General features: G+C 41.3%; 1 protein-coding gene across 1 annotated transcript in view; it reads right to left on the bottom strand.

Annotated features, from left to right (window-relative positions):
- Window positions 1-5,320: 5,320 nt before the first annotated feature.
- The window catches only part of fam20cb (FAM20C golgi associated secretory pathway kinase b), a gene marked incomplete at its 5' end in the record, with an annotated part of 44,879 nt that continues 23,877 nt past the window's right edge, over window positions 5,321-26,322 (bottom strand). Inside the window, 8 exons of the mRNA XM_079236030.1 lie at window positions 5,321-5,601; window positions 6,166-6,316; window positions 6,515-6,574; window positions 7,329-7,410; window positions 7,582-7,691; window positions 8,082-8,262; window positions 8,959-9,074; window positions 12,111-12,203. Coding sequence (XP_079092156.1) covers window positions 5,485-5,601; window positions 6,166-6,316; window positions 6,515-6,574; window positions 7,329-7,410; window positions 7,582-7,691; window positions 8,082-8,262; window positions 8,959-9,074; window positions 12,111-12,203 — 910 coding nt within the window. The 3' untranslated portion in view covers window positions 5,321-5,484. The remainder of the gene's footprint in view (window positions 5,602-6,165; window positions 6,317-6,514; window positions 6,575-7,328; window positions 7,411-7,581; window positions 7,692-8,081; window positions 8,263-8,958; window positions 9,075-12,110; window positions 12,204-26,322) is intronic.

Raw genomic sequence — 26,322 nt, 5'->3', positions numbered from 1 at the left:
GTTAAGCTCGGAGCTGCTATTGTAGCCTCGAGCCACCAGCCTCAAGCAGAGATGCTGTACAAAAGTCTGGTAAGCTCACTTCTTTATAACTCCTCACCTCCAGATTTATTTATTTATTTCCACACTTGTAGTCTTTAGCCACGACAAACTCTCACTCAAGTGGTATCACTTGAGGTAAATCATCAGATTTTCACATATGCAGTAGTAGTGAACCTTGTAAAAAGACTGATGTGGACTTAGCCCTTTAACTTCGATTTGACTAAACTGGTCCAGGCGGTCTCACAGTAGCAGCCTGCTGTCAATGTGCTCCTCTCCCCCACCTCCAGCAGGATTCTGGGTGGTCCACTGGGCCAGTAGGCCGCCTTCATGTTTTATTTTGCCTCTTTTATAGCCTAATCTCTCTAACTGTACTTAAAACAGCAATCCCCAAACCAATAAACAAGATCCTTTGCATCTTTGTTTTCTCTTCGTTAACTCTTTGGTGTGTGTGTGTGTGTGTGTGTGTGTGTGTGTGTGTGTGTGTGTGTGTGTGTGTGTGTGTGTGTGTGTGTGTGTCCACTCTGGCAGACGTTTAGTCAACAACGGGAAGTTTTGTAGATGTTATCTATAATGCTCTATAATGGCCATAAATTGTTTCCGTGTCTATAAAACAGGGGGATGTGTATTTTGAAGGGATCTAAACGATGCAATTGGAGGTCTCTCGTGAGGCGACAGAGGCTGGGAAAACAGCCCGAGGTCTAGCAGGCCTGTGTGTGTGGCCCCGCTGGTGCAGGAGGAGCCTATAGGCGCTATATTCTCCATTATTCGGACTAATGAAGCAGTTAAAAGGTCAACGCAGTACTCAATTTTAGGTGCAGGCCCAATTGTTGTAATGTCTTCATGAAAAGCTGCATATTGAAGAATGAAACACATTGATATCAGTGTGTCTGTCTCTGTCTGGATCTTTTCTAACGATTGGTTTCTCCTCTCGGAAATTGTGTTTTTCGCGTATAGGTAAAATAAATCCCACGAGGTTGGGTGCAACCACGCAGGGCCATAACTACCATTAAGGACTTAAGTTAGTCTAGCAATAAATCAATAAAGAATGTGAAAGAAGTAGGCCTGTAGCAGACTTGCAACATAAGAAGTGTAGGATCCAGTGTTTTGGGAGCTTGAACCATAAGGGACTACAATTCAGAATATCTCTGCTTCTGCTGCTTACATTTTGACCTCTCTAAACATTTCAATCCAAATATAAAAAAATGTACCAAGAAAAGATCCTTTGAGAGGGACTTCATATAAGAATTAAAAGGCCTAATCGAAGAAAATCATTTTCTATACTCTCCTTTTTCAGTTATAAATGTTATTCATGTTTTGCAATATGTTTAATGTTCTGCCTTCCTTTTTCTTCTTTTAAAAATTCTGAAATATCGTTTTTATTTTATTATTATTTTCAGTATAGCCAGCACGTCTCAGCATACAGGCATGTAATTCAGGCATTTTTTGCAATCTACCTTAAACAAAACTAATCAAATAATAATTTTCTGAAAGTAATTCAATGTTACTTTATCAAATGTTTTGCTCAACCAGTATGTAGAACAACCAGAGTACATTCACTCAGGTACTTTACTTACCTATAGTTTTCAAAACCTTTTTCTTGAGTAATAATACGTCCCAGCACTTCATACTCCACTAAAATGTATAGGGAAATACAGACAAAATAATATTTTGAAGCTATAGCTTACTTTACAAAAATATTTTAATTACAAAAAAATGACAAGTTTATAAAATATGATGTATTTGTTTGATTAAACTACCCAACAGTTGTAAGAAAGGTCAAATATACACCACAATGACCAACTACAACAGCAAAATGATGTTGACAGAGTGAACAAATCAATATATTAATACAACAAATAAAACACTTACAGTGGTAATTTTTTTGCATTGAGTAATTATATTTTCATACTTTCAAGTACAGTTAATACTGATGATACTTTTGTAGAGTACGGGAATTTCAGTTGTTTTCTTAAATGAAAAGATTTGATTACTTTCAACATCATAGTTCTACATTATTCGGTTAATATATTAAATTTTTTGCTTTATAATCCTAACCAGAAAGCAACATAATTGACTTAATTGAACATGTTGCTACTTTAGTGCTTAAATGACCATTTAACTGTTCACTCCAGACAAGAAAAAATGCTTTTATTTTTATTTTTATAAAACTGTAAATAGAGTAACAGAGAGAAGCAGTGTAGAGGAGAAGAGGAGGTCACTGTATCAGGTTGGTCTGAACTGAGATCAGATAAGCACCACATGACTCACTCCCATGACGAGGCTTCCTCTGGCGTCCTGTCTGCGGCCTGCTGCGGTGATTATAGCCCTTAGTTCTCCTCTGGTCACTCTCTGTCCCTCTGATGGTTGTCTCAGACTTCCTCCATGCATAGCTCTGTATGCCTGTATGTGTGTGTGTGTGTGTGTGTGTGTGTGTGTGTGTGTGTGTGTGTGTGTGTGTGTGTGTGTGTGTGTGTGTGTGTGTGTGTGTGTGTGTGTGTGTGTGTGTGTGTGTGTGTACATGCATTTATGTAAACCAGCCAAGTAGCTTTTCCGGGGGCTGTTCTGTGAGGAAAGGTTATCAAAACACAACGGTGCACTGGGAACAGTAAACATGCTGCACACAGAGCTGGGGCTGAAGGCCATTTTCCTTTGCACTGTGCTGTGCAGCCATCTTCACTGCCTCCATTTACTGTCCAATAACAATGGGTCATAGATAAGGACTCTGATTTAATGAGCAACTGGTCGTCATTTTATTCTTTGTCAAATTCCTTGAAAATTTCTTTATATCAAAATCTGCTGAAGGGGGAAAGTTTCTCTGTGCCTACTTTAAATCTGAGTTCATGGCATTCATGTACAAGCAGGATTTTGTGACATTGCAACACGTTTGGCGCGAATTCAAGGTCCAGTTTTCAATTTCCCGAAGTGTGACATGTCTTTTAGGACGCATCTTGGTTCAGCAGGTAAACCTTTGAGATATCTGAAGGGCATCTGTCAGAACATTAGCTGCTGCTTGACATCAAATGACTCCTCAGAAAAGATAGCAAACCAAAACTGGACTGGTTGAGAACCAAGAATGTTGAAGAAATACACGGGTTAGGGTTTAGCTTAACACACATACACACACACACACCCACACACACACCCACACACACACCCACACACACACACACACACACACACACACACACACACACACACACACACACACACACACACACACACACACACACACACACACACACACACAATTAGACATGAGGTCACGCTCTAAGAAAGAAAGAAAATATATATATTGTTGCCATCTTTTCTTGGATAATGTTCTATATATCATACTTTAGTTGTGTGTGTATTATATCAGGGACTGGAGTAGTTTAACTGTTGATTGAAGAAGGGATATGTTGTAATTGTTAAGGTGAAAGTACTTAGTGCTACTTTAAAGGTAAAAAGGTCTAATTTAGCAAGTCAAAGTAATTCAACTAATCATGTAAACTATTACTCTCTGTGAAAACAGTAGAGATAATTCTTTATATATTCAGAATTATTGTATTTATCTGTGTAGGTTCCAACTAAAGCAGCACCCTAGCATTATTTTTCTAAAACGCTCACTGTTTTTATCACTTATGCTTCTCAGGTTGAAAGACCGACTCTGTCTGTTGTAACTATAAAGATGATAATCTCCAATGATGATGTAATATATATAACATTAAATATGTATAGTAAAACAGATACAAACTCACACCCTTCTACTCCTGATGAGAAACAAAGCACTATAATTTTCTGCTTATTTTTGTTTTATTGCACTTTTACCATGATGCAAAGAAATGGAAACAAATCCACAGAAACAATGAGTTGAATACAAATTTAAAAAAAGAATCATTATTTACTTGAAGAACACGTCATCTTAAGGTTCACTATGGACTCACCCATACGTCCATCCACACTGAACTAACCTGACAGAACTATGAGAATGTAGACTGTCGAATAAAACCCTTGTGAAACAGATGCAGTCAGCACACACACACACACACACACACACACATATATGTAGACCTTAGAATCTTACAGCTCGTACCTGGGAAAAGTTCAAACCTTTCTGCTATGAAACCAGACATTCAAGTATTTCTATCATTGCACAGGCACTAGATTTTCCTACTGTATATATTAACTTTCAGCCAGCGACTGAATCATTGACACCAACAGTTAAAAGCTATCTGCTGTTGGTAATGAATGAAATATACATCCTGAAAAATAATCTCTCCACAACAGCAACATCTGGACATCAAATATATTACAAAGAAACAATAATTTAAAACTATTAGTGTCACATTTGGCTTTTGGTAACATATAACTAACCTCATATCTGTTGCACTGAAATAATAAAACAGACAGTTACTGGAATAAATGTTGTAAACGCGCTTGAATCAAACCAATACTTTAATAACAAACCAACTTGATACTTGGAATGGGGTGAAATATGGAGGGTTAACTTTACTGTGACCTGGCAGCTACTTTTGCACATGCTCAGTTTGCCCCCTTTTGGACAAATGAAGAAGTGCACCACTGTGATGAAAATTCTACAGTTGATTCTTAACAGAAACCGATTAGTATTCATTTCAAATAATAAATACGCATTTTAATAAATACTCTCTCAAGTAAAAGTAAAATTTATGGGAAAAATTAAAAGACAAATTCAGGAGTTAACCTGCACTCCAATCAAATATTTCCATCTTGAATACCAATGAAAGAAATCTGAATCAACTCAGCAGTAATCAAATAAAGAAAGAGGCTATGTAATAAAACCTAATTTTGATAATTAAGACAACCAGAAGTCACCCTCTACATCCTCCTCCACCGTGAATGTTCAACCCAAACACTTGCAATATCAACAATACGTATAAACACATAATTCAGCTTGTGAAGAGAGGGGAGGGGGCGTTGGGAGGTTCTTTAGAAGTCTCTCAGAATTCACTGAATTCAAAAAAGGGTCCTGAACAAGACAGAGAGAAAGTGTCTCTTGCCAGACTTTCATGGTTTGGTAGTGCTGCGGTGGGGTGTCACTATCCTACACTAGAGTCAGGGTTGGATAATTTAAGGATTCCAGGTGATGTGAGGGGTTGGTTCAGTTCAGTTTGTGACCCGACCCCAGATCCGTCCAGAACTCTTCGACGTCACCTTCGAGCATCTGTGCCGTTTAAGTCATTGCACTTGTTTGTCAAGGTCCGGTCCTATCCAGCAGGCATCCACTTCCAGACAGCTCATTTTAACCTCAGGCAGACAGGCTTCCCTGAAAGTTCGGCAAAAAAAATAAAAAAATCCCTCCATCTGAGGAACTCAGTACAGATGGAGCTCACCTGTGTTACAGGATGCCAGTTCAGTTTTAAAGAAAGAGTCAGTCTCCTATCTCCAGGGAGTCAGTCCTACCTAGCTACCAGCGCCCCCGGACAGCTATCTCCGTCGTGGGCCATTGTGGGCGTGGTCTGTCACTTGGTACCCATTCAGGTCGTCCTCGACAACGTAACTGTAGCCCTCCTTTTCAATGCATTCTGACAGCACATTGAGCACCTAGTGACAATAAATTAGCACAAGGAAAAGGTTAAATTGTTGACGAGAGGAGAAAGCTGATTTTACTCAAATAAGGTCAAAATATTTAACCAATTCAAAACCAACCCCCTGCAAATGTGCCCCAATGCAAATTTTGGAGACCTCGCCTGCATTTTCTCTGTACTAAACCCTCTCTAACTTTGTTCTGCTTCACTTTATAAAAGTAAACCTTTGCAGAGAGAATGTTCACATATTGTGCTATGATTTGGGTTAGAGTTAGACCTTACAGCTGCATCATTTCAAGTAAATAATCGTCCTGAAAGGGCTTTTTTTCTAGGCTGACCTGAAACCTTTTAATTTTTGCTTTGTGTCATCCCTAGTGGTTGCAGAGATACACCCTTTGTGTGCCTTTTGACCTTTTTAACCTAAACGGCATGTCTTTGGACTCAGGTTTGAGGCCTCTGCACATAGAGCCATCCCGTTACAAGAGACACAAGTGAATACAACATTTTTAAATGTTGAATAATTTGTTTCGAGGTTCAAATAATAAAGGCACACTGTAAAAACTGAGTATGTAGCACTGACCAGGCGTAGTCGTCGGTCCATGGCATCCAGGTGTGGCTGGATGAGGATGGGACTAAGGCGCTCCCTCACCAGGGATTCTGCCATGAGCATGGACAGCTTGTATTCTTCCTTAGCCAGTAGCTGCAAACGCAAGTGGGTCGACTTCCTTACCCTGCAGTAAAAGAGAGTGTGTGTGGGGGGTGGTATCACACACAGATGCTTGTCGTGCCCAGATGCTTGACAATACTGATAATGTGACCAGCCGACTAATCATATGTAAAAATCCTGCTTATAGTTTACACTTTGATCAATCAAACCATAATGCAGTTCTCATCAAGTTTCATAATAATAGCAGCAAGGGAGACCTTACCTGCAGCACTGGGTCAACGGCACCAGAATGGATATCTCATCATGGGAGTGCTTTCCAAAGCTAGGGTGAAGAGAAAGCAGCGTGAAGGATTTGATTAGTGTGACCGCTGTGCAGCAGCGATACACTTCTGCTGCTTTAACTCAGAAACAGTTTACGCTACAGATGTCAGTCATTTATTTGCATTTATTTATTTATATTTGTGCATAATTCTATGCAGTTTTCTGAGTGCATACATTTGCCAATGTAATAAGTTATCCTGAAAAACAAGATCTTTTAAGAGGATTTCTTATTATGATTTATTTAAAGACAATCCCTATGGACATCATTTATACATCACATGAATCGTATTCCACACTTATTAACTGTGAGCTCATTATGATCAAATATACCATTTATGAATTATACTCTGCAAAGCATTACAGCGAGATGATAGGCCTCTTGGGGAAAGGTGTTGTATTTATAAGACTTTCTTTTCCGTGCGCTGCTCATTGTTTACAATCCCATTAGCAACTTGAGATGTGAGACCGGAGTTGGAGTTCAGAGGCAACATGTACGACCAGATTGTTTCACAGGTAGCCGGTTTACAAGATGCGTTCTTTTGCCCTCTAGGCGGACGGTTTATCTGCATTCAACCGAAGCCTGCTCAAACATGATTGGTCAATAGTACACGGACGACAAACGGAAATCTGAACACTTCCGATGCCAAAATGCAGAATCCGTTAATAGAGATTAGCGGTATAATGAATGCAGCACATGGAAATCAGTTTGACAATATTTGCATTTCAACCTCTGTAATTTCAATACAGCGGCTCACCCTCTGCCGTTGTCCAGATGGATGATGACGGTCTCATTTCCAAACTTTTCAAATGTCTCATAATGGTGGCGATCCATGTTCCCTGCGTTGGAATACAAGCAGCCAACGGTGAACCGGAGAGAGCACACACCTGCGTGCACCTACTGTGTGTTATATACTGTTAACACTACATGTGTGTTTTCACACAACCATTTTGTTCCCATTATTGACCTCTGAAACGGTGCTTTGAGCATCACAGGACATTGAAACTCACCCATGAGGAAGTCAAAGACGGTCATGTCCATTACATCCAGCAGTCGAGTCCCGCTGTCATACGGGGGCGTCTGTTTGACTTCCTCGCAGTAGTCTGGGTCCACCTCCCATCTGAAGAATTTAGCATATCACACACACATCTAGTTCACATTTCTAATTCATAAGAATGGATGCATCTACTTTGCAAACAAATCACCAAAATACCAATTTGTTTAGCCTTTTAACATGTTTGTTCTAATTTATTTTTTAAATGATGTTTTGGGAAACTAAGATTTTTTTTCCCCGATCATAAGAAGATTGCTTTCTTCTGTGGCAGGATCTGTACAGTTTGTTTTATTCTATTAGTATGTCCGCCAGCTTTAACTTGATTTACATGATATCTTGTCATGTGTAATGAAAGCGTAATGACTATCCTCTGATAGCTGCACCGACAGTGAATCCCTCAGCATCTGCTTCATTCAGTTAACGTAGCACTCTCTGAGTGCAAGATCGATCTCTTACTCTGCCTTCTTGCGCTTGTGGTAGGAGCGTCTCCACGGGTTCCTCCAGGTCTTGCGTTTGGCGAGGGCCAGGTCCGGGAGGAATGCAGCCAGGGATCCCTCTATCTGGTCTGGCTTACCACACAGAGCATGCTCGGTGGAGCAGTAGTACGAACACTCTCCGTAGAAACACACGTTGTTGGCTGAGATTTGGAAAAAAGAACACACATTGTTGTGGCTGCTTCGTCAAACCATTGTTTATAGAGATTAAAAAATGACAGTTAGGTATCTTCTATTAGCCTACACAGTGTTAAATTCTTCAAATGTGACTACACCCACTTTTAATCCTCTTGAAATGCACACCACATAATTTGAAGGCCCCTTTTCCCAAGATTAAAATTACCTGGAGACATTCAGCAACTTGTATTAATTGCTGAGATTGTCAGTAATTTTTAATCCTATGAAAAGTTTTCCATGTGTATAATATGTAATGTAAAAGTTGCATCGCTAATTAACTGTCGTGCTTTGGCACAAGCTCGAGTCCCCTGATAATGCTAATCCCATGCAAATTAATATCACAGTAATTCAGGGCACATAACTAGCTTTGCTCTGCATTATGAAGAAGGAAACTGTTCATTTTCGCTGAGCTTTAACTTTTGCATTATGAATAAATATGATTGAAGATGACACAGATGGCATTTATATAAAAAAAAATCATCTGGGATCACCACATAATCTTGGATGATGGTTTTGGGGTACCCATAACAATAATTTAAAAGAGTACAACTGAACTGAAATGTGTGCAGCATTTTCATTCATTCTGATCTCGCAGTATTTTAACTTTTTTTCCTTCGAGATGTGTCTCTGAAAACCAATAACTCGGCTTTTTCAGTTTTCACCTGGTGAAATAAAGAAGGTTCTCCAGAGCTTTTTGTCTTGTGTGACATCTCGTATCTCTTTCGTCATGTTGACAAGCCTGCCGGCCACAGGAGGTACACGACGAAAGTCCAGGATCCTACAGGACAGAGTCACACACTGAGGGGTTACATTATGTCATCAGAATACAACAGAAGTTGTCAAACAGTGGCTGTGACACACACACAGCTCACGGAGGCAATTCACATACTTTTGCCGCAATTTGCATAAAAAAATCCCTGCTCGTCTGAGCCATAACTCTGTCACATGGATATCTATATCTCAAAGTGTCCATTCGTGATAGAAAAAAGATGTCTTCTTATAACTCCAGAACTTGCCTGTAATCAAGAGGGTTACCGAAGAACTGCAGAGTGCTGCAACAAGGACAAGCTTTGTGCAAATATATGCAAAAAAGTCACAAATCACCTCAGAAAGGGCTTGACTCCACAATCCCTGGCTTAAGAGGCCGGCGGCTTATCCATCAAGTCACTGTGGCAAGCAAACATGGTAATGTGGCCTAATTATATTCATGTAATTTCCTGTCACTGCCAGCAGGGGGCACTGTGACACAAGTCTTGACCTGACAGTTACGCCACCTGATGGTAAACGTTTGTGTTTTTTATGTGGATATCATTTTACATCAAACACATTTTTCAACTTGCACAAAGCTTTATATATTATATATTTCCAAATAACGGTTTTACTGAAAGATTGCGTGACCGTCTACTCATGTGCGTGCCACATGCCTATTTTATGCATGTGTGGCCAATACCAGCCAGCTACAACATCAGCACGGGCTCTTTAAAAATTGATATCCCTGACAACACCTAATGGCCAAGGCCTGAGGGGAGAGAGACACAGAAAGAGAGAGTAAGATTAAAAATGGAGCCAGGGGAATAGAAGGAGAGAGATAGAGAGACATGGGAGAAGCTGCCGGAAAAAGAGAGCTGTTAACCGAGAGCTCGTCATAAAAATGATGCCATCAAGTAGCGTGGTGGCGGGTTGAGTGAGACGGGCGCACACACTCATGTCTCTTTCCCCCCGACACAGGATGAAGCGCCGCAAAGCACAGTCTGGCCCGCTGGGCCCAGGCCTGCTGCCACGCTGAAGGGAACAGCGAGGGCTGGCTTCAGTGCACCTCATCACTCTTTTCTTCCATCCTTGTCCCTTTGATAAACCTTATTCCCACGGTTGCCATTTTGAACTTGTGTTATACTCAGGGTGGGACAGAAAGGCCAGCTAAGAGCTGTGCGCGAACAGTGTCAATCATCATTCAGCGGAAAAATGTACGAGACGCCAGTGGGTATTCGGAGCTATATGGTTTAATTTTTTAAGGTCATATAAGTCCTTGTATGTCTTTATATATGCTCGCTCTCTTTTCCCCACCTAATGCAGCAACACCAAGTGCACTTCCCATTTAAATCCAATCACATAATTAATGATGCTTACAGCAGCCTATATAAGAAAAGACAGTGGCTCTATGTGTGTGTGTGTGTGTGTGTGTGTGTGTGTGTGTGTGTGTGTGTGTGTGTGTGTGTGTGTGTGCCCACGCTGGTATGAATACTGCTCCTACAAGAGCCTGTGTGTGTCTGCGGGCCCCCTGGGAGGCAGTGTAGCCTAAGCCTCTGCACCACCAGCAGCAGCAGCGGCAGCAGTTCTGTAGCCAGGCTCTAATTTAGAACAGACAAAATAAGAAAAAAAATAAAGTGCTGCTTTTGGCAAACTCTGCCTGGCTTATATTTAGAATGGGCACAGGGCCTTTCATGCTTTGGTTTCCTCCTTTTACCCTTAACCCACACATATGCCGGGAGTGTGTGAGCGTATTTGTATGTGTGTGTGTGTGTGTGTGTGTGTGTGTGTGTGTGTGTGTGTGTGTGTGTGTGTGTAGAGGAGTACCAGATGTGTAGAAGACTGGTGTAGAAAGCTGCTGCTAATGCAATTGCTGCTGAGCTGTGTCACTGTGCCTGAAGGAAAAGAAGATTCTGTGGCCCTAGTGTGTGTGTGGGGGTGTGAGTGTGTGTGTGTCTGGGGGTGTGTGTGTTTGTGTGTGTGTGTGTGTGTGTGTGTCTGTCTGTGTGTGTATGGACATGTATGTGAGTGACCTCAGAATCATCTTCTATCACCAGCATTTACACCACAACACAAGCCCTCTGCTTGTAATAACGTGCGTGCAGCCACAGTGACGTCAGTTTGACTTTATTAGCGACGCTTGAACTTGACGCTTTCGCCGGCTGATCAGAGAGCCTCGTGAGGTTTTCTCTTTTCATTAAAGTCTCTGGGGCAGGCAGACGGGCAGGCCAGCCATAAAGTGTTAGCCTTGTAAAGGCAGTGAAGTCAGAGTGTGTGGTGGTTAGCTAGGCAAGGAGGCTGCAGTCATTGTTCAGTCAGATGCTAGCTGTGGGAGGGCAGCATTCATTCACTATGACTCATGGCCTCTTGAAGCTCTCAACCTCAACTGTGCGGGCCTCGGCTCACACCCCTCGCTGTGTTAGAGAAAGAAGGGGTTTCTGAGGGATAGAAGCAGTGAAAAAGAAAAGCAAATGAACAAATAAGCACAGAGTAAACTGTGGAGTACTCGTAGGGTGTTCATGCACAGAAATGCCAGCAGTCCAGAGTGCATTCACACACATTGACCTGTGTCGCCATACTTGGACCTGGTAAACACATATCTTAAAGCTTCACTCACGAACAAAAGGTACCCAGTCTGGCTTGGCGTTCTGCAGGTTTTTGTCCCTCCTGGGCGGTTAATGAGCTGACACGAAGAGAATCAAATTAGCAATCAGGGAGGAACACAAACCTGCAGGACGTTGGCCCTCGAGGATGGAAAGAAGCACTTGGGCTTGAAGGAGTTAGAGCAGATTCAAGAACATTGGATTTTTTTCCTTATTTAGTTGAAAATGTTTGTAGCATCTGGGATGTTTTCGAACCGGACATCCACCTGAGGGTAATGTAGCCACCCAGCTTTGACAAGGAAGAAGAATGCATGGAATTAAAAAGATGATAGATATCTCTGGTTCTACTGCTTTGATTTTGATCCAACAGCCCAATGTGAGTCCAGCAGAGGCCTATACGTCGAGACAACATGATTTCCCAAGTAACACGTACCTCACACCTCTGAGACATAATGTTGACTTACTTGTCTAGATGAAAGGCGGCTATCTCAGCGTTGTGTCTTTCAAAGTCAGAGAAATAGAAGAAGTCTGGTGGGGTCTCCTGCTCCCGGGTTTGCCTGCACAGGCACAATGGACAAAAATCATACAGGTTAGGTATAAGATAAGATATTCCTTTATTAGTCCCACAGTGCGGAAATTGCAGGATTACAGCAGCAGACAGGTAAAGACACATAGTAAAATAAAATAAAAAACAAGTAATATAAATAAACAGTAGAACAGTAATAAAAACAGTAAAGAATCCACCATAGCAATATTATATATACAGACAGAATAACATGTATTTAAAATGTATGTATATTGCACCAGTTGAAGTAATTAAAGAAAACAAAGTGATTAAAGTATATTAATAGTTTTTGTGGTCTACTGCGAGCTCAGTTGGTTGTGCAGCCTGACAGCAGCAGGAAGGAAGGACTTGCCGTATCTCTCCTTCACACACCGGGGATACTGTCATGCAAAGACGAGGTATTACTTAAATAATGAATCCGTTTATCACAAATTGATTCATCGTAACCTGGTCTAACATAATATATTTGTGTCACACAACATTGCAGCAGAAAGACAACATACTAACAGTCTTTGCTGGGTATACTGCTCACTGATATTGGTGCGTTGGATACAAATGAATCCATGTCTGCAACACATCTTCATGTCTCACTGCAAAGGAGTCAGTGATAAAACACCTTGGCTTTACACCTAGACAACCAAGACACAATAAATACGTGTCCTTGCCTCACAAAAAAGCTCTTGTCGCAGTTACGGTATGTGTTTTGTGGGGCAACTACAAGAGGGGACAATCGAAGGTCAGAGACTTCCTCCTGAAGCGCCCACTCCTGTTCTCGATCTGTACCTATTTCTGCCCAGCTCTGATCCTTGCCCAAAAAACTGCTTTCCGCACACATTCTGCCTTAAAGCTCTTACTGGAGGGAAAAGAGGCTCTTAAAGGCTTAAATCCCAGAGCTGATGGAGGATGGCCAGGATGGGGCAGGACAGACAGGACGGCTGGGGTGAAAAGGCAAAGTCAAAGGAAGAGGTGAAAAGAGTCCCTGCGAAGGTGCAGAGTATAGAAAATATGTTAATATATTTGAAAAATATAGACAGCAATGCAGTCCATCAACAAATTGCTAACTTTCTTCAGAGAAGCTGCATATTTCAGTTATTTTTCCTTTCATACACAATGCCTTCTCTTTGCTTTTTTTCCCTTCTTTTTTTTATTGACAACAGTAAATACTTTCCAGGAAGGCAGCTGAGTGTAATGATTTGGACTGCAGGCTCTGCCATTTCTGCTTTAGCTAGTTGAGGGAGGATGAGAAGAATGGAAACTATCTTGGCAACTTCTCTTTCTCTCCTTCTCTCTCTATTCCCTCCGGATGCCTCTCTCGGTTTATTTTGCTCAAAATCCTCTATCTCACCTCCTCTGCTTCTCTGCGCTCCCTCACGCAGAATTGTTTTCTCTAGTTGCTTCTTCATACTTTCTCTCTCTCTCTCTCTCTCTCTGTCTCTCTTTCTCTCTCTCTCTCTCTCTCTCTATCTCTCTCTCTCTTTCTTTCTTTCTCTCACTCTCCGTTCCATCCATTGCTCTCTTTCTCAGCTGGCTGGCTGATTGTAACTCCACAGCTGCGTGGCTGACATATGCACCAGTCATTAACTAACCCAACATAGAGCCCAGAAACAAACTCATCCACAAAAAAACAAAAACAATTTATATCGTCTTTCTCCATCCTCGATCACCATGTGAGCATTTGACAGGCAGACGCATGCAAAGCAAACAAAAAACCATCCCGTGTTATGATACATGTTGTGTGGTGAGCTTCAGAGAAGTGTTTAGCTACCATTTTGACAGAAGACTGCTATGATCAGCATCACAATTAAACCCATTCCCCCTATCTATATTTCACACAGTTTCCTCACTCAGTTTCCTCACTCCTCTCTCCTGCTCATTCCTCACTTCCACACGTCAATTGCCAGTAAAGGTCGAGCGCCGTCTCTTGATTGTATCACTCTCTTTTCCTTGCTTCAGGGACACAGCTCTCGCTCCAAATCAAGGAAAAATGATACTGACTTTGAAAGCTGAGAGAAGTGTCTATTACACTAGTAAAGCTCAACAGGACCACATCATTCAGTCCAGCATACAAAGTGACTGCAACTGTTTCATTGACGGGGACAGTTGTGCATAGTCATGTCCTGAAGTTACTTCCCACCAGATGTAAGACAATTAGTCTTGTTTCATTTAGCTGCATAATTAGAGTTAAAGTTTTTTACGGAGGGAATTTGGGATATCTCTTTCTATTACTCCATAAAATACTGTCAAAACCCATACTTGTTTTAATTTTTTCATGTTTTCTTGGAATATAATGTTCTACAAATATATGAACGCTTTATGAACAAACACCTTTTCTGAAATTGTAGGTTTAAATATGCAAATGAGGCATTGTCTAATGATAACTTTGGGTGAATTTAGGAGAAATCTACAGATGCAAATAGAGAAAAGTAGTAAAAAAAATAAAACTTATTGTGTATTTGAGATGTTCTCTTTCCACTAGTTTGACAAAAAGACATATTATGCAAGCAAAATATCCCAAAATCTCAAAATTAATAGATAAAAAGACAATGTTTTTGCCTGGGGTGTCTCCCCTTAAATGTGAAGCAACTGCCAGCAGCTGGTTAGCTTAGAATGAAGGCTGGAAACGGGGAATTAGCTGGCTCTGTCCAGGCTTCCTCACAGGTTGATATAACACATATTTTATAATATGACATTGTAGCAGAAATAAAATAATATAGAAATAAGGTAAGTACATGTATATGTTCTTTGGCATTTGAACAACAAAGTTAATTTCCACCACTGCCTGACATGATCGTGTATTGTAAATTAAAGATAATCTATTCATCTTGTCAAGATAAAAAGTTATATTTAAAGGTTAAGGGTTATCTTCTTCAAAAACATTTTTTATATTATTTGTTGAAATTATTATTTCATCCTGACAGCAATCAATGACTCAAATGCTCTGAATGGCTGTCCAAGGAACCTGTTAAATAGTTTAGTTTTAGTTTAGTTTCTCTCTCTCTCTCTCTCTCTCTCTCTCTCTCTCTCTCTCTCTCTACCTCCCTCTCCCTCTCTCCTCACTCTAACCGTATAACCTCCAGCCGCATGAACAGCGCCTTCTAGTGGTCATATCTGCTGTCAGATCATACACTTAACATAACTGTAGATACTAAATGTGAACACAAAATGATAGACAGCAATCCAGTGTTTAGGTTCATATGTTCACGTTCAAAATGATAATTTGAGGGGAGTGGCTTTGTGGGGAAGCCTGAAGGGTCGTACTCCATTTAGCGACGTTTGGAGCTCATGCTGCTTTGGCCACACTGGGCTGTGTTTTTCAGTTGGCTCATTTTTAGCAGCGTGCTCATGCTAGTTTCTAGATTACCAATCATACTGAGCTTTAAGTACCAAAGACAAAATATTTAATAGTGGAGCTCTAACTCGCCAGTATTTCATGACCGAGCTGACCGTACGGGAGCGTCGTCATGGAGATTTCTTGGGGGATAAGCATGAGCAAACATTCTAGTGCAATGATTCATGGTCAGTCAGCCTTAAAGAAATCCACAAGCATACTTCACATAGTCCTAGTACATTGCTATCTCCATAGGGGAGGGCACCACAATAAGCTGCTGTATTCATGCTTCTGTCATTAAGCTGCAATACACACCAAAACACAACTCGATGAGGCGTACATGCTATGTAACCCTGTTTTTCTGTAAATCAGTGAGTACGAGCATGTGTTTGTATTTGTGCCCCGGCTGCACCGGTGTTCTCCTCTCACTGAATGTCAGCCAGGAAGCAGGAAGGCTGGATAATTACCGTGATCCTCATCCAATTCAAATGTCGATAAAGTTATTTAGAGCATGGCATGATGCCCCCCACTGACCAGGAAAAAAAAAAAGAAAAAAAAAAGGAAGAAGCAGAGAAGAGATAAAGTGCAGCAAAGGCGCTGAAGTTACATGGGGAGGATAACAAGAGACAAACTACAACATATATTTATTGGTGTTCCTTGAACTGACAAATATGCAGCTGTTACATAACAGTATCTCTGAATCCTCTAACAGCAGCACCTATGTTCAGCCAAATCTGAGCGTGTTCTGATCAAGCAAACCATTAGGGGAATGTTGTTTCAAGAAAGCTGTGCTGCCGACATAAGGCAGGGGAAACATACATAAATGCATGACCACATTATAAAGTCTATAAATGTTTGAATACACAGTATGCACTGAGCTCAGAGAAAACAGAGAGGCGGGCAGAGATGTTGGTTACTCAAGAGCTACTCGTCTCATTCACTTTGGACTGCCTGGTTGAGCTTAACCTTTAAAATATTTACAAGTAGATATCTTGCACCAGGCTGCCAGAAGAAGCATACATTAATTTCCCTCCTCAGTACGGCATAGTAGACCTGCCAAATGCTGTTATGTAAGGGCAGAAGAAATAGTGTGTTTTTCAAGTGCGGTTTGGTGGCGCCACTATACAGCTGTTGACAGCGACATCAGATCTTTTATCATCGGCAGCAGGTGAGACGTACTGGGCCGAGCATGCCCAGTCTGACCCTGGCCTCGCTGTAAACACATAGTTTACACTGGGTGGCCAGACAGTTTCTTGGCTCTGCTCCTCGCTCCGAGGGGCCCCAGCAGTCAGTGGGACAGCAGAGGTCTATCGGCAATTGCACTGCAGTGTGAGAATATAAAGGTGAATGAGAGCGCAGCATCTGGAAAATCGACCTGTGCATACAGTGCATAGCTGACCTCTGCAACACCAGCGAAGAGGGAGAGTAGTAGCAGGGACAATAAGGAAGAGGGCACTTCCTTTTACCCTGTTATTAACATCAAATCAGGATAACGGTGTCTTGCCTCAAGATGCAAATAAATCAAAAAACATTCAGATTCCTTCTGTCCAGATGAAGTTCTGGTGGTGGTCACTTTCCTGCCTACAGCGATGAGTTATAACCAAGAGCTATACTCCTTCACAGAGAAGCTTAACAGTAGATGTCTTGTCCCATCGACCAAGATAGTATACCTGTTGCAAGAGTCTGATAAGTGCAGCTAGCTGATACACTGCTTTTGTGGGGATCAAAATGTTGTTACTCCAACAATCCAGTGTTACTTTTCCACAAAGCTGGGAGGCTTCAAGAGACAGATTTAAAAAAGAATGGTCAAAATTGAAGCAGAAGAGACCCTTAGTATTAGTCCCTTGGGTGACTGTGACTCAGTGGTGAGTGGTCCTTCAATTAGAAAATCAGTGGTTCGATCCCTCCTATAGCCCATGTCGATATGTCCTTGGTCGGAAGACTAGAAAAGCGCTATACAAGTACAGGTCCAAGCTCCAAAAAACGCCATGTCCTACATTTCCCATAATGCAACGAAATAGCTTTAATTAGATGTACTCTGCCTGGTTAATACACATAATGTGTCCCTGTTTGTTTGGTAGGCGTTCTGTTACTAATTAGTACTACATTGGTGCAGTGCTCCTTTAACTCTGTGCGTACAGTAATTGCAGCCACTAACTTGTTCTCCTTGTTAGGCTTTAAATGTCATATTCAACAAAATTCTTAAGATGTACAAAGTGCTTCTTTGGTTGAGCACTTCTGGATGCTCACATCCCAAATCCATGTTTCCGTCAGTGTTGCATCCCAGTGGCTACACAGTGGGGTCATCCATTATGAAGGATCCAAAGGTTGTGACAGCTCAGCATTATGCATGAAGCATTTCACTGTGAATTCCTTCCACACAACTGAATAAATAGCAGGCTTTATTTTCTTTCTCTTGTCATCTTTTTTCATGGTCCAACCTGTTCACTTTTCAAGTATTTTTCTCCAGGATTTCAGTTTCATCTGAGCTGAATTCTGAAAAACAAAGCATCAGAATGTTGTCTACTTCGACTTTACAATAAGAGTGAACATCTTATCCAAAGTGATGTTAAACAGCCAAAGTATCCATGTGACACACTTGGGCATAGCATTAAAAGAGAGTTTTATCTGGTTTCAAAGTCAAACTGGCAATCGATCACCTTAAGCCTATAGCTATGGTCGTAGGCCACAGTGGAGGAGTAAAAAGATATGCTGTAAAATATAAAAGGACAAGGGCATCTTCCAGCCCCAGCGGGTTTCCACCAAAGGGCTGACTCCACACACTTGTCACACATCATCCGTCAAACCCACGGGCACGGCAAAGAGAGTGCACGCTCGCACACACAACACTTAACACTTACACACACAACATAATATGATCCATAATATACACAAATATAGGATCATAATGTACTGTACATGCACACACACACACACACACACACACACACACACACACACACACACACACACACACACACACACACTTGTATTTGCTGCCCTGTGAGGACGCCAGACTAGGAGGTTACACGTGGGGACACACACACACAGACACACGCACACACGCACGCACACACACATACACACACAGAGAAGCAGCTTGAAAGAGATTTTTTAAACCTCAAGAGGGGGTGGTTGAGCTGCGAGGAGGCAGGTAAGCTTTTAATGCATGAGAGGGTAAGATAGTGAATCCCATCTACGGGTCAACAAAAAGAAGAAGAAAAAAAACACTGTAGGGAGACTGGAGCTGAGAGGAGGCGGTGCATTGTTTTATCTCAAGCATGACGCATGTGAAGGTTGACCTTTTGAGCAATGACATTTGATAAATTGAGAAAAAAGCCCTTTTCTAGCATATGAGGCAGGCGTACCTGCACATTTGGGTGTGATGATACGTTTTACCGTTTACTCACGTCGCCGCCGTAACCCGCCGCTGTAATCGTATGTCTGCAACGAGGTTTTGCCACACGAATGGCAAACTGACAGGTTGATTTGTATGAGTACGTGATCTGTAGGTTGGACACGGAGATGACATTTTTTTTTTTCGACTGGGAAAGGACGGAAAGACAAAGACAGAAATATGGAAGGACAGGGGGAAGGATGGAAAAAAAGGAAAGACAAAAGCAGGAAAGAAGAAACTAAAGGTATAAAATAAATACGGGAAAGCTTGGAGCTCGGCTTCTCAGCAAAATATTTGATTTTGATACTCTAAAATATTGCAATTTATGGTGCCACCGTCTTTTTCTGAATACATTTATATTTTGTCTGTATATTTGTTTAAACATGGTGTATTAATCCTATAATCCTAACTGTTGTGTTGACACAGTTTGATGCATTTGTTATAAGTAGTGATGCATTTTTGGTGGTTCACACTGACTTCAGGACATTTTATATAATTTTTTGAGACGTTTCTGGAGAGGTGGTGAAGAAAAATGAGTCTGGAGCCTTGCTGTCCATTACAGTACTTGGAATGAATATCTGAATCATCAGGTCAATATAAAAATAAAAAATGGAAATCAGAATTGGCCAAGAGTATTGCAATCTGTGTGTGGTCAAGTCAAATTGGCAAGTGGTCGTAAATGAAAAGTGTTTCAGTTTGTCCATGAACACACACACATGCAGCTCCACACATGCAAGTAAAGTTCCCATGTCTTGCTCCCCAATTGCTGGGTAAAGTGAACAGGATTGGCATCGAAGTGAGCATCAACTTTTATTTTTGCACGTAGACGGGCAGATTCATGTTTGCACGTGCCCGGTTAGACACCCACCCACAAAAAATAGGGCCACCCCAAAAGCCATGGTATAAAAAAAGAGGATGGAAGAAAAAGGAAAAAGTTTAGTCTCTACTTTTTTTATAGTTTTTTTTTAAACCCCCAAAATTTCTTCTGCAGACATAATAAGGGCTCCTTCCTGACACAACACTCCTGCAAACATATCATTTAATAGTTATGTTGCTCATTTAAATGGTAAATTAAGCTATTCTTCATTATTGTAAATGCCTAGAGTAATATATCCTTCAACACTGAACACAACAGTGAGTTTAAGTGACCCACGATGGATATTTCAGAGGCATTTCCACACTGACAACTACAATTTGAAATATAAAGACACCAGCTGATTTCAATCAGCAAATTGACAGCCTCTACCTTCAAACCATAGTGTCTGCAGTAAAAAAAAAAGGGTTTTAACTAGCACACCACAAACACCCAAGGGCTCCCTAAACAACCTTCACACCCCGTGATCCAGGTGTGTGTATGTGTGTGTGTGTGTGTGTGTGTGTGTGTGTGTGTCATGTTTTTGTGTGTGGTTCAGGTTATGTGTGTCACAGTCTCTAAGTGTGATGGCTGTCATAGCTCCCCGGGCACTGCAGTGCTCTTCATCCTTTTCCTTCTACTCCTCCTCCTTTAGTCCCTCAACCCTTCAGATCATAGGCCTGACATACAGAGAGACAGCTGTTTCCTTCCAGCAAGGCTCTCTCTCTCACACACACACACACACACACACACACACACACACACACACACACACACACACACACACACACACACACACACACACACACACACACACATATAGGTACGTGTGTGTATGTGGTGCACACACATTTGGGAGGGACAGATTAGGATAGACACAGGAGAGAGCCACACATAGGCATATACATATACAGGGTACACACACACACACATACTAGGAAGAGATGAAAGTACAGAGAGCTAGTGTACTGACAACTAGGATAACACACACAAACAGATATTGTAAAAACACTGTTACAACCTGCCTCCTTTCTAGAAATTCTCCATGGAGAACGGCTATATTTATTCATGTTAAATGCACCAATTCATCGACATCGCCATGATTCACATACATCACAATGTGTATGAATGAAGATAATGTCAATATAATGAATTATGCACTGGAGATAATTTTAAAAGAAACTGCATCCTGTTTCTAGTTTAGCCTCAGAGTCCCTGGAGGAAGCACCATGTAAATGAAGGCATCCTGCATAGATAGCCAACGCCTTCACACAAAACCGTTTTTTTTCTTCCTTTTTCCATCTGGAGGCACTTCAAAGAGGCATGTGCTTCAGTAAAGAATAGTCTTAAATGGAAATCACTGAGCAAAACACAGCTATTAGAGGTTTGGCGCGTGGCAAGGCACCCTGAAGAGTGCTGGCTGTGACGGCGGAGGAGGGAGAAGCCGGAAAAACGATGTTCAACGACATTGTTGTGTACTGGCTTTTTAGATGAAAGGAAGAGACAAGGGACCGACTGGTGAAATATGTGGGCCATTAGTTTAAGTCTATAAGTCATTCTCTTTGCATTCATTCTTTATGGAGAGGGCAGCATGAACACACACATTCACAGATATATGCCCAGAGCTACAATGCTCCATTCAGCCCTCTCCTTCTCTCCTGCTGTTGTCATGTCGTCTTGTAAATATCCGGGACGGAAAAACAGGCCGTAAAGATGAAGCCATCATCTAAACATAATCTGAGACAGATATACAGCGGGATGTCTCGTCCCAACAGCACACGTTCTAATACGGCGCCACCTCTCATCTCTGCACCTCTATCTTCCTTACAATGTCTGGAAGTCTTTCTTTCGGAAAAAACAACAATACATCAGCCCTTCTACCGCTCGCTGTCAGCTTCTCTCTCCATCTGGGCACCGCTCAGAAAAAAATAGAAGCCTCCCAGGCCTGATGCTGTTATTTTTTTGGGAGTATATGTTTTCCGTGGTTTGACTGGGAGAACTGAGCACAGCAAAGCACTTCCAGGAGTTGTCTTTTCAGGGATGGAACATTCCTAGTAAATATCCAATCACGTTTCCTATTCCGTTTAAAATGTATCAAAGCCAGCCAAAAACCAGGATGTTAATTACAATGTCTTGGATTGAAATCACAGTAAGCATTTCAAAATGCCGAATGCCATTCCTTCCACCTTTGAAGGTGGAGTGGGAGGGATTTTCAGAAAAAGACAGGGATAGATGCCTCAGAGTTAAGTGTGGAGTGGCAAAAATGAATGGAAGATCCAAGAAATGAAACATGAAGGCACAATAAAAACGTCCTGAAGATTTAAACTGAATCTCTTAACCGAAATGTAAACACGCATCATTGGATTCCCATATAAGCCATATACGAGGACAACTGAACTGTTTTCTAATCTCCATTTCTAAAGCAGAGGTGGATTACACATGCGTGTGTCTCGGGGAGTGGGAAGGGGAGATGATGAATTTCCCCGTATGGCATAAAAGATGATCCTTAATCTGCACCATTCATTCAGCTTTCAAACGAGCGGCGTCAATGAAGCGGTGCCACCATCAGAGCTGCTGAGGAGTGCAGCACGCGGGGCTGCACATTGACCAAATAATCACATTATGCTATAAGATTCTATGGACAGTGAATGTACCTACAGTACAGTGAGCTGAATTGTGCCTTTGAAATATGTATTGTGATACATGGGTACAACATCCTGGACTTAAATTGTGTTAAGGGGAGAAAATGAGATAATACATATAAATAAATCTCTGATATCAGAGATTTCTCTTGTGGTTTTGTCTTTGTACCCCCAAAATATTTGAACCCCCATTTTCTTTTTTACGAAGGTTACTGTACGTATGGAGAAAAAAAACGTTAGTATTCTCATTGAATGAGATAAGGTTATGTTACAGCTCAAGTGTATTTACCCTAGCTAGTAGATCTGAGCTCTAACATTGACTGTATGAAAAAAGTGGGATACTGTTTTAAAGCCTTAAGTTTGGCATTTTGGCCGTCTCCATCTTCCATTCAAGCCCGAATGCATATCCTGCTTTATCTTCTATTTTATTATATATGGACCATAATTTACGAGCAACATGTTGTATTGGTGACCACTTCATACAATGGTTACTGATGTGTAATAACTCAAATGACAGTCTATGGGCTAAACAATGCTACTTTGAGCTGAAGGCTAATTTCAAATAATCAAACGTTAATGAGACAAAGGTATCTTAGTGTGATTCACTGCTTTATTGCTGCAATTTGAAATAACCACCAACAAGATGTTTCTAAATGAAATCATGCCACCGTTACAGCTACAGTAATAATACATATTAGATGACTCATATTGTAGTTGAAAAGGAGGAACAGTAAGAAAGACTTTTTTCTAAAGGCGGACACATTTCCGAGTTTGAGTTGAACCTCAATGGAAAGAAAGATGCTACAATGTTATTATGTAGCCCCACTCTCTTGATGAATGCAAGCTATTTTTTGATCAAGGCTATTTATTTGCCATTCAGGCTTGCCAGCTAGCAATCTGTGGTTTTGGCTGTGCTTATTCAGGTTCAACTCAAGCACTGAGATTATCATCCGCTGCCCTCTGCCTCTGAGCATTGTTAGCCTCATTGAAACCGACCTGCTGCCATAGCATTCATACTTCTTCGTGGTAAATAATAAAAGAGCATCAAACAGCAGAAATACACAATCATGGTTGACGATAAGACAGTGAATGCCTTCAATTATAGACAGTGAATACATTCAATTATCCCAATCTCTAATTGTGGCATATTTGACTTCATTGGAAGTGCTTCAAGTGTCAGTTTGTTTTAAATAGCCTCCATTCAGAAGGAGACTCTCCACTGGATGATTAGGGGAAAGGCTGGACTAAGACTGATTGTGGTGGCCTTTCCAGGGCTATTCTGGCTTTGCTGAGTGTGTGCCTTCCACTCAACATTGATCTATCGACCCACAGTCCAGTAAAACCTCGCTCGGAGTAAAAGGTGAATCACATTTCTAAACACACACACACACACGAAGTCAGAGCGAAGCCCATGCACTACACACACAAACACAGACTAACAAGCATGTTGATTTTTGACAAGATTGATGTAGCCTCCCTGAATTCTCCTTGCGTCAACAATAGCCGGCCGCTCTCGCTCTCCAGTGTGCATGTGCGGCCGTGCACCGTTGAACAGGCTTTGTGACGACAATGCAATCACCGCGGTGTAATTGGAATTGAGCGTCTCATCCCTGTAACCGTTCAGCTTGGTAGGTGCGTGGGTAGAAAAGTGATTGCTATTGTCTGCTGTAAAGAGATGCAGGTGGACGCCTCGAGGTTAAAGGTCAGAAATAGAGGACATCAACATAGTTGCTGCAGGACGACCACTGTCAGGACGAACAAATGCCCTGCTGCTTTATCTGCTGCACTCATAAATGCTCGGTATTCTCTGTCAAAATATATTTCAAAATAATTCCTTTTTAAACACATTTATTATGACAGTTCAAGATGAACAACTGAAGATGGATTCTTATTAAGATGCGTAATCCTAAAAGGAGAGGAATCAGTCTCTTAAATTAGGAGCCTTACTGAGATTTCCTCACTTTGTTGAACCAGCCTTCGCTGTTCAACACTACTCTGACATTTCCTCTTTCGTCTGTGAGCTCACTCCCCTACACTGAGCTTTCCTCTACAGTGTGCAGCAACAAAGGCGTTTGTGACCGGCCACAATGCAACTACATACAGGGCAGCTCTGCCATGGCTGTTCTTTCGCTCGCTGGTATTCTGCATTTCTCTCTCTACCCCCTGCGAGGAGCAGTCAACAGTGCAGAAGGAAGCCTCCTTTTACAGATATGTAAATGTAGTGCATGTGTGTCAGAACCACAGGTCTTTTGGACAGATGTGTTTTCTAAGGCTACTTCCATTGTGTCCGTCGACCCTGTTATGAAAATGCAAATGAATGAACAACTATTCTGTACAGCTGCATACGGTTCACACAGAGGCATATGAAGAACACCAGCATCCTAACACCCTCAACCCCACCCACTCTGCATATTCCTCGGGAGTAGTCGAGTCTGACTGTGATAATCCAAGTATACTATTCTCCGATATCAACAAACCCCTCATTCCCATGGACATGGACAACCTCTCTCAATCCTTCATCGTTGACAAATGTAATAATTTCTTACATTTCTTCGCTAGCAGTTTGCCTCCTCGACACGACTCCAACTTGAGTCATCTTTGACCCCACCCTTTCATTCCTGCCCCATGTCAACCACATCACCAAACGGCCTTCTTCCAGCTCTGAAACATTGCCCGCCTCCGACACTCACTGTCACTCACTGCTGCAGAAACTCTTTGCCTCCCCATTGAATTCAAAAGGCCCTCACAACCTATTCAGACTTTCCTTTCCCTGCGAATCCCCTCACCTCATATTTTAAATACGTAACCCATACCAAATTATTCCAATCTTTTAATTTATTATCTTTTTTCTCGATCTGTATTAAAGAGTTTAATGCTCATTTTCTTATTTCATCCTCACACAGCCACAATAATCCAATGTAGAATTATTATTATCATTATCAGATCTTCACAAAATCATAATCCTTAGTTTGCTGGTTGTTGTGTAAGAATGTCAGTTCAAGGCAGTTTGGCTATTATCAGGTTGTACTTTGCACGTCGCACTTTTTCATGATAGATAATCTCGTCGCCTCCAACTGTCTGGAAAATGTAATATCTTAGATGTATCACCACACCATTGCAATTAAAAGGTAGCGCTTTGTATACTTTAAACTCCAAGTGAAATAATAATGACTTGTTGTACAGTATGCCAAATATATATAAAAATCCCAATTTCTTGTAAAAAGAGAGTGAAACATTTACAGTGAGGAAGGTGTAGGTGGAGGCCAACCGGTTTTCATATCTCATATCTCACTGCAGCTCTTAGGAGCTCCGTAATTGTTCAGTAATGCCCTTTAATTTGAGCAATCAAATCAAATCCGAGGGAGTGATGAAATCCTCCTGATAATTGTAACCTGCCTATGTACGTCACATATTTTACTGAGGCTAAAGAAGCTCTAAGTTCTTCCTCACAGAGACTTTAAAAGCTACATTATTTGTCCATTTGTGACAAAACCTGGAGGGTGACGCAGCTCAGTGATGGTGGTTAAAACAGGAAATGGGCCCCGCATTGAAGACTTTTTGGATAGGATGTGGACACTGGCTTAAACATTTTGATGTAATTTTTTTCTATCCAACTGCCACAGCGTAGGTGAAATCTAGCAAATACAATTGAGAGATAACATCTTTTTGCAAACTAACTGAGCGCAGTATGTTTGCATGTCCACATGCACATACATTAATTTTCACATTTCACTTATTGGATCTAGCCACCACCTATACTATCCTATCTAATGTACCTGAGAAGTGACTTTATCATGAATGAAAAGCTATTTGACAGATATTAAAACATAAAGTGGAAAACATTTAACTATTAGTCAGTCAATTAATCAGAAACCGAGTCATTCTAATAGT

The sequence above is a fragment of the Taurulus bubalis genome, assembly GCF_910589615.1.
Source record: "Taurulus bubalis genome assembly, chromosome: 2".
Lineage (NCBI taxonomy): Eukaryota > Metazoa > Chordata > Actinopteri > Perciformes > Cottidae > Taurulus > Taurulus bubalis.
This window is presented reverse-complemented; position numbering and strand designations above follow the sequence as displayed.